At 39.4% G+C, this 9,316-nt stretch overlaps 1 protein-coding gene across 1 annotated transcript; it reads left to right on the top strand.

Annotated features, from left to right (window-relative positions):
• Positions 1-905: 905 nt before the first annotated feature.
• Positions 906-9,097, top strand: LOC140827547 (probable helicase MAGATAMA 3). Its single transcript, XM_073190243.1, is given in 9 exon segments — positions 906-1,964; positions 2,320-2,761; positions 2,763-3,823; positions 4,517-4,699; positions 5,145-5,240; positions 5,334-5,490; positions 5,766-5,895; positions 5,984-7,750; positions 7,842-9,097. Coding segments are annotated over 8 exon segments (4,098 nt in total). The 5' UTR covers positions 906-1,964; positions 2,320-2,483; the 3' UTR covers positions 8,268-9,097.
• Positions 9,098-9,316: the final 219 nt, after the last annotated feature.

A 9,316-nucleotide genomic window follows, 5' to 3' on the forward strand; every position in this document is an offset into this window, starting at 1 on the left:
GCCATCTTTTTCTTCTCTACACTTTAGTTTCCCACTCTCTCCATGACCTACGATCTTTTGGTTTATTCTCCGTGATCTCCTAACGCTTCTTGAATCAATTTAAAATGATTAAATTCTTGATGGGTTACTGATATACCTCTTTCCATTTGGACTTGACTTAATTAATTGAGCTTACACAATTTTAGCTCAAACAAATATGACAAAAACTTGTGTGAGACGGTCTCACGGATCGTATTTTATGAGACAAATATCATATTTGGGTCATTCATGAAAAAATATTACTTTTTATGCTAAGAATATTAATTTTTATTTTGAATATCGGTAGGGTTGACCCATATCACATATAAAAATTCGTGATATCGTCTCACAAGAAACCTACCCAACAAATATATATTATTTATCTATATCTTATACTAATACATGAAAAACATGTAGAATTAATAAAAAATAAATAAAAATACTTAAATATGTCATCCGAAATCGGAAGATTAATCAAAGTCAATGTCCAATGATCTCCAACTAGATCGGCACCATCCAAGCTAGGCGAAACTTCATATTCACCCTCAGTCCTGCTTAATCTCCAAGGGCATTTTGGGGTCACAAAACTCGAATTTACCAAGGCACCCTTCCGGTTAAAATTAGGTGACTATTTAAGCAGGGTTAACCGGACATCCCGTTAGCCGGTGACTATGCCCAAGTTCCTCCCCCCATGGCCTATAAATACCCCTCGAACCCTTTCTGATGTGTGCGCGACTTCTCCCTCTCTCTCTCCACGCTGTCTCTATCGATCAGCCTATAGATACAAAAAAAATACCAAATCGTAATTTTTTTTATATTAATTTCCAATTTGTTTTGTCTAAAAAACTGTTTCTCTCTCCAGATTTGGCATCACTTTTGAGGTAAAATACTCTCTCCTTTTTCTCTCATGGCGAAAGATTTTTATATAATTAATCAGTTTTGATTAGGGGGAACTTTGATTGGCAACAGTTTCATGTGGAAATAGATCGAAAATGATCCGAGGGGCGATGCATTTGACTATTGAGATTGGCTGATCTTTTGCTGGGACTTGTTCTCGACCCGACTCAGATTTCTGGAGTGTTCGTCTAATGTTGTTGACTGATTTGGAGTTAATTGTTTATTAATGCTGTTGTTGATTAAGACGTGAATTCAATTATTGAAACCCGAGGGTGTTTTCCTGTGAGTTGTGTGTTTGGGGGTGATGAATATTTTGGAAGTCGGTGGTTGTTTATGGTTTGTGTTATTTTGTGATTTAATTTGATTATGGGTCGTGGAGCGGGTTTGGTTTATGGGGCTGGGGACTAGGGTTTGCCAGCATGGCCTTTGTGCTACCCGTTAAAAGTATTAATTTTAGAGTAGAGTTGAAATAAAATCTAGGAATAATTAGTTTTCTATTTTTGTTGCTCCGATGCGTGCATATTGGCTTGTCCCATGAATGAGAATGAAAAAGAGGGGTTTTGCGACCCTGAGTGAGCTAATTGTCTGTGGCTGGGTTGTTGACTATGACTGTTGAATTGGATGTGTAGAAGTACAATCTTGAGCAGGTGCAGTTGCCACTCCTGATTGCCCAACTTAGGTATTTGGATTCGCTCGTGTTGCTGTCTCATGTGCGTCAGTTTGATGTTTCACTTTCCAATAGATGCCTCCATGGAATTTTGTGGATTCTGATTTTTTCTCCATGATCCTTATTGACAGAAAAACATTCACTTGTCAAGTTACACCGGCACTGCATGCTTATGGCAATATCAGTGTTAATATCTGGAGCTTAAATTTAAATTTTAAACATTCAAAGGCATAAGTAGCAATTAAAATTTTATCTTCCTCAAATTACTAAATTTTTTGATGTATGAAACTGTTACAGAGTTATTGAGTGGTCTCTAATAGTGTCCTTTTTTCCTTTTTTGGAGCGTGAGCATATGACCAAGGACAGCTACTCGTTTTTCATGGTGATGAGCATCCTTTATCTGTGTTCTTTCCTCCATTGGTCTGATTGATTGTAATAATTGAGAAGACGAATACTGGGGCTTCATATTTTATTTTAATATTTATTTAAGTAAATTGGCCATTCTCTTAATTAATTAACGAGTCTCTAAAGTTTATATAGTTTTGCTTCTTATGCACAGTGCTATACACTTGTTCTATTTTATGGGCAGAACCTTCATTTTATGATTGTTTGTGTTTTGAACAAGCTACAGCCTACACCCTTTATATCTTCTGATGTTGTTGTTACCCCTTTGAGGGATGTTTATGTACTATGATTATATTTTTGGTTCTTATACGTGTTTTCCAATTTCAATGCAGAATTTTCGTGTATTTCTAGTTTCAACTTTACTGGGATCTGAAGATTTATGCCGATTGTCTCTGTGATTGGCATGTCATATCCATTTTCTTCTAAAACTTATCACACAATAATTAACGCCAGAATTGGTTGGAATATCTGCTTGCTTGTGCGCTCCTGATGTGAAATGGGCTCCAAAGGAAGGCTTTTATTTGATCTCAATGAACCCCCTACCGATGATGAGGATGGGAATAATGATGCTATTTTCTGCTCCCAGCCACAAAGGGCTATTCCTTCTTCAAGTAGTACTACATCTGACTTGTTTTCTGTCTCAACTGCTCCCCAGGGAATAGTAAATAACCATGCCTTCTCCCATGCATCTTCTGTATCTGGTTTTCAACCTTTTGTCCGGCATCAGATTGTGAAAGGCAGCAATCACGCTGTTGAAGAAAGGAGTTCTGGGAATGCACCCCACAATTTCGCGCCAGTTGCCCGAACCAAATAATGGACAGGATGTAAATGCTGTTCTAAACCTGCAATCAAGTTCTGCTGAAGCACAAGCTGAAAAGGAAGAGGGGGAATGGTCCGATGCGGAGGGTGCTGTTGGTACTGACAAATTTTTTTTAACCCCTGAGGAATCAAGTATTGGAAGTTGTAAGCATTTTCAGGAGAAGGGTATGCCTGAGATAACTGGAAGTAATGACCTGGTGGGTGAGGGAAACATATCTCTGAATTCTCATGATGCTAAGAATGAAAATATCAGTTCTTCAGTTGGATCGGATCATGAAACAAATAACAAAAGAAGCGACGTACCTGTGGATGCTCAGGAAGGATCTGCTCTAGAGACAAAACAAAAAGAAATTAGAGGAGTTGAGGCAAATCAAGCCTTGAGGTATGCAAATAATCTTGGAAAGCGTCCTAAGCTTGATCAACAAAAGGAAGCAATGCTAGGAAAGAAGCGCAGCAGACAAACCATGTTTCTCAATCTTGAAGATGTTAAGCAAGCTGGTGCTTTAAAAACTTCAACTCCTAGAAGGCATATTCCTGCACCAACAATAATTCGGACATTAAAAGAAGGTCGTGCCACAATGCCATCTTCTGAACAGGGGGATAAACAATTTCAGTCTATAAACAGGGACGCAAAACAGTCTGATGTATCAAGCGATGGAGGAAACAGTCTGATCGAGTCAAATGACTTGAAAAATGAAGCTAATGGAGAAAATAATTCTATGCCTTTAGGACGTTCTAGGAGCTCGAATAGTTCAACAGATCTTATCTCCGAGGGACAAGTAGCTTCAGTTTCTAGACATGGTGCGTGGAAGTTGTCCACTGATACAAGGATTGTTAAAAGTTCATTAATCCCTGGTAGGAAGCCAGCTATAAGTGGGCAGAGTTTTACTGGCTCTAAATTAGCAGCAAAAAAAGTACCTTCCAAGAAGGTACCTGTATTGAACACCCAATATCAAGATACTTCAGTGGAACGCCTTTTACGCGAGGTGACAAATGAGAAGTTTTGGCATCATCCAGGTACTAAAGCATTTTGCACTCGAATAGAGAGATTCTATTAAAAATTTCAGGTGTTAATTTACTTGTTAGTTTATTCAACTTAATGACACATGCTTATTCAACTTGATGACACACGCCTTTACAATTATAATAGTTCAGGTATTTGCGGTTGCGTGGTTCATGTGGATTCCTGGACTATCAGTATTGAATCCAAATGGACAGGCACTAGTATGGATAACTAAGATAATTGAGCACTTAATTTCTTGGGGATAATGTGGTCGAATTCAATGTTAATTAATTAATTTTTATAATGATAATCCGGCAGATGTTTCTTTTTTTGGGACTTATAGTTCTTCATAGAGCATAAAGCATTATGGATCTTGAAAGCTTCCCAAAATGACATAAAGCATTATGGATCATGAAAGCTTCCCAAAATGCTTTGTGAATCCAGAATTTTCAGGAACAATAATCAATGAGTGTGAATTCTTTTCTTGTACTTGTTGTAACTGGAAATAAAATATTCTCTCCACAATTTTGCAACCAGATATAATCATTAAAATGTAATGAAGACCCACCAATCGAGATAAGGTGATAGTCTCTTATCTTATTACGTGAATGATTGTGCTTAAGTGAGGAAGTTTTCTAAGTTTATAGTGTTAAAAACCGAATTTTTGGTGTTTTAGTTTGCTCATGGCTATTGTATCTTTGAAACAGGAGACGAGGAGCTTCAGTGTGTTCCTGATTGTTTTGAATCTGTTGAGGAATATATCAGAGTTTTTGAACCTTTGCTCTTTGAAGAATGCCGGGCACAACTTTACAGTACATGGGAGGAGTCATCAGAAGTAGCAGGAAGTCACGTTAGGGTTCTCGTGAAACGCATAGAAAGGAGAGAAAGGGGTATTGACCTATTTCCCTTTACTTTCTGCCTAACTAACTTAGTATTTCAGTAATCAATAAGAATGCAGAAGTTTTGCATTCCAGTTGGTCCGAGGTGTTGGTTCTTGACACTAATGGATATGCTATTTAAGCTACAGCAGTCAGCACTCAGCAGTCTGCTGTTAGCTGCTACTCTTTTGGCATCCCGAAAATGGTGATACTAGGTTGCTGATTTTCCTCTTCTTGTTCTCTTCTCGAGTTTCTTGTCCTGAAAAGTGGGCTTTGCTCTTCACATTCTTCTTCAGTTGTTCTCCTTTTCATCGGTCCATACATGTTCTAACAAAAGTCATTTTTTATTCATTTTTGCTAGTTTCGTGGTCAATTTTCCTTTAAATATCCTTACGGAACTTTATCCTTTATAACACCATTATCATAATAATATTTTCAATCCTTATACTTTTTGCAGGATGGTTTGATGTAATACTGCATCCACCACATGAACACAAATGGGTATTCAAGGAAGGGGATGTCGCAGTTCTTTCCAACCCTAAACCTGCATCTGGTTTGTGTATGATGTTAAGTTGTCTCTTTTAGATCTTACCCTGTTTATTAATTGGAAAGATTCAATTTTTAATCTTTGTTATCTGAAATGCAGTCAATTACAAGAAGAATAACTCATCAGTACTCGAAGATGAGGAGACAGTTACTGGGCGTGTCTGTGGTACTGTTAGACGACATATGCCAATTGATCCCCGTGAGCATACCGGAGCAATCCTTCATTTTTATGTTGGGGACTCATTTGATTCCACTGGGTTAGTCAGTTTTTTAATCATCCCTTTACAGTTTGGCTTAATTCATTTTGTTGCCGTTTGTTTCTTGGTTTGTGATGATATACTAGATTTGAAAATGATGAATGTGATGCAATTTCACCTGTGTTATGATTGGTTACTTGTCAAGGGCAATTGTTAATCACTGGCCTCGTGAGTAACTTTGATCTGATAGGACCTTATAGGGGATGGTATTCATGCGTTTATTGGCTACTTTGCAGTTTTTTTCATGGACTGATTATTAATTAACATTAATATAGCAAAAACGACGATCATATTCTGGGGAAGCTCCAACCAGGGAGTGTCTGGTACCTGACTGTGCTTGGTTCTCTTGCAACCACACAGAGAGAGTATGTTGCACTGCATGCATTTCGCCGTCTTAATCTGCAGGTTTTTATCCTTTCCCTTTATACACTAATCATACGCGTTAGCGGTGGAGTTTTCAAGATTGATAGCTCAAGTAATGCGTTCTTTTCAGATGCAAAATGCAATTCTTCAGCCTAATCCTGACCAGTTTCCGAAGTATGAAGAGCAACCACCTGCCATGCCTGAATGCTTTACTCCGAATTTTGTGGATTACCTACGCAAAAATTTTAATGGACCCCAGTTAGCAGCAATTCAGTGGGCTGCGATGCATACAGCTGCTGGAACATCCAATGGTATGGCAAAGAGGCAGGATCCATGGCCTTTTACTTTAGTCCAGGGACCTCCTGGGACTGGTAAGACTCATACAGTCTGGGGCATGCTTAATGTGATCCATCTTGTTCAGTATCAGCATTACTATGCTGCATTGCTAAAGAAACTGTCACCTGAAAGCTATAAGCAGGCTAATGAGAACAACTCAGATAGTGTTGCCGTTGGATCCATTGATGAAGTTCTGCAAAGCATGGATCAGAATCTGTTTCGAATTCTTCCAAAACTATGTCCGAAACCTAGGATGCTTGTGTGTGCACCTTCAAATGCTGCAACTGATGAACTGCTCTCACGTGTTCTTGATCGTGGTTTTATTGATGGTGAAATGAAAATTTATCATCCTGATGTGGCTCGAGTTGGGGTAGATTCCCAGACTAGGGCTGCCCAGGCAGTTTCTGTGGAGCGCAGAACTGAACAACTATTGCTGAAGAGCCGTGATGAAGTTTATGGATGGATGCACAGTTTGAAAGTCCGTGAAACTCATTTAGCTCAGCAGATAACCTGCCTTCAAAGAGAACTTAATACTGCTGCAGCCACTGGTCGCTCACAAGGGTCTGTTGGTGTTGACCCTGATGTTCTTGTGGCCCGAGACCAGAATCGAGATTCTTTGCTTCAAAACCTTGCTGCAGTAGTAGAGAACAGAGACAAAATATTGGTCGAGATGTCCCGGCTACATATTTTGGAAGGAAGGTTTCGTCCTGGTAACAACTTTGACTTGGAGAAAGCTCGTGCTAGTCTGGAGGCAAGTTTTGCAAATGAGGCAGAGATAGTTTTTACTACTGTTTCAAGCAGTGGGCGCAAGTTATTCTCTCGTCTAACTCATGGCTTTGACATGGTTGTGATTGATGAAGCAGCACAGGCTAGTGAAGTAGCAGTTCTACCTCCGCTATCTCTTGGTGCAGCTCGTTGTGTGCTTGTGGGGGATCCCCAACAGCTTCCTGCTACTGTCATCAGTAAGGCTGCTGGAACCTTGTTATACAGTAGGAGCCTGTTTGAGAGGTTCCAGCTGGCTGGCTGCCCAACAATGTTGTTATCTGTGCAGTATAGGATGCATCCACAAATTAGGGATTTTCCTTCTAGGTATTTCTATCAAGGGCGTCTTACGGACAGTGATAGTGTTGTAAATCTTCCAGAGGAGTTGTATTACAAGGATATGTTGTTGAGGCCTTTTGTCTTTTATGATATCTCACATGGCCGTGAATCTCATCGTGGGGGTTCTGTGTCATATCAAAATTCACAAGAAGCACAGTTCTGCGTTCGTCTATATGAGCACCTTCAGAAAACTCTAAAACCCTCAGGGGTTGGTAAAGTATCTGTTGGCATAATTACTCCGTACAAGCTGCAGTTAAAATGTCTTCAACGGGAGTTCAAGGATATTTTGAATTCAGAGGAAGGAAAAGACATATATATAAATACAGTGGATGCTTTCCAAGGCCAAGAGCGCGACATCATTATAATTTCTTGTGTTCGTGCATCCAGTCATGGTGTTGGGTTTGTTGCAGATATTCGTAGAATGAATGTTGCTCTTACTCGGGCAAGAAGAGCTCTTTGGGTATGATTTTAACTCCATTTTTATTGACCTACTACACAAATTAACTGTTTTGAAGCAAAACGGTTTATTGTTTATCTTGTAATTATGGCAGGTCATGGGAAATGCTAATGCACTGTTGCAGTCTGAAGATTGGGCTGCATTAATCGCTGATGCCAGAAAAAGAAATTGTTACTTAGACATGGATTCTCTGCCAAAAAATTTCTTCCCAACCGACTCGAGTTCTTATGGCTCATTGCCTTCCAAATTACCTAGTGCTAGAGGCTTGAGGTCTGGACAGAGGTATAGATCACATGATTCACACCTGGAGTCAACTTCTGGCATGCCATCAGAAGATGATGAGAAGTCAAATACCTCTTCAATTACCAGGAATGGGAGTTATCATCGGCTCTTAAAGCCAGGAACTGATAATTCCTTCGATGATTTCGATCAATCCAGCGATAAACCTCAAGATGCTTGGCAACAAGGATTACTAAAGAAGCAAAATGCTGCTGGTGTCTTGGGAAGGCGAGACTTGTAGTTACTGGCACGATGCAATGCGCTGTTTGGTTTGCAGGGCTCTGATTTTATCATGGAAGCTCTTCAATATTCAGCTTGTTTTCAAGGATACTCAAACAGCACATAAGGTGTCCTGCTGAGTTCAACAACACCATGAAAGGAATCCCTTTTTTGAACAATGGCCTCAAATTCGGCCCCAGCAATTGCATCGTGGTAAGGCGGTGATAGACTTTAAATGCCTCAAGATGTTGCCATTCTTGGGCCGGTTGTGCCATATTGTCATGGGAGATAGTGGTAAGGTTTATTTTTCACTCTGCAAGTGCTAGGTGTCTAGTCAACTTTGCAAGTATCTCTGTTGGTTCATAAGTTGGAATCTCAACTACACCATAATGATTCTCGACTCATCAGTTTCTTGAGGTGGATTGCAGTTTGGAAAGTCGAATTTTCCTTGTCCAATGATTTTTGGCACTCTGTATCGCTTCCTGTGGTGATCTGAAGATAAGGGTACAACATTCTCTCCTGGGGCGATGCATTACCATGGTAATCAACTGGTGGAAACGGTAATTGAAATGTGGAAATTTGTGATCCTTTTTGTGTGAAATGTTCCCCGAAGCAGGAGGAAGAATAGCTATTATTCATTTAATCAGGAAAGAAGACAGACATCTTGGTGGTTTGATTGATAGTTTATATTTACATATTTTGAATCTTTATTTAATGTCATATATATGAAAGTTCTCTGGTCTAGATAGATGTACAGAACTTAGTGCTACAGGAAATCTGGTAGATATGTATTTTAGTTTTTGGGCAGAAAGTAATCTTTATTTATTTTTAATTGTGCTCTCAGAATTTGCACAGACACCTCTGTAGTTTAGTTCTGATTGTTCCTATCATTCTAGGAGTGCAATTTACTTTGATTTCAGACATCAACAATGGTAAAGCTTTTTCTACTACTCTCTCTGCTATGGCGGATTACGGATCAACTCAGCACCCGCAATCACGTACGAAATTTGCGATTTTAAACAAAATTGCAAACAAGTCTCGGGTAGTGTTTCTTATGTTCTTGCACTATGC

Source organism: Primulina eburnea, chromosome 3 (assembly GCF_022965805.1).
Source record: "Primulina eburnea isolate SZY01 chromosome 3, ASM2296580v1, whole genome shotgun sequence".
Classification (NCBI taxonomy): Eukaryota; Viridiplantae; Streptophyta; class Magnoliopsida; order Lamiales; family Gesneriaceae; genus Primulina; species Primulina eburnea.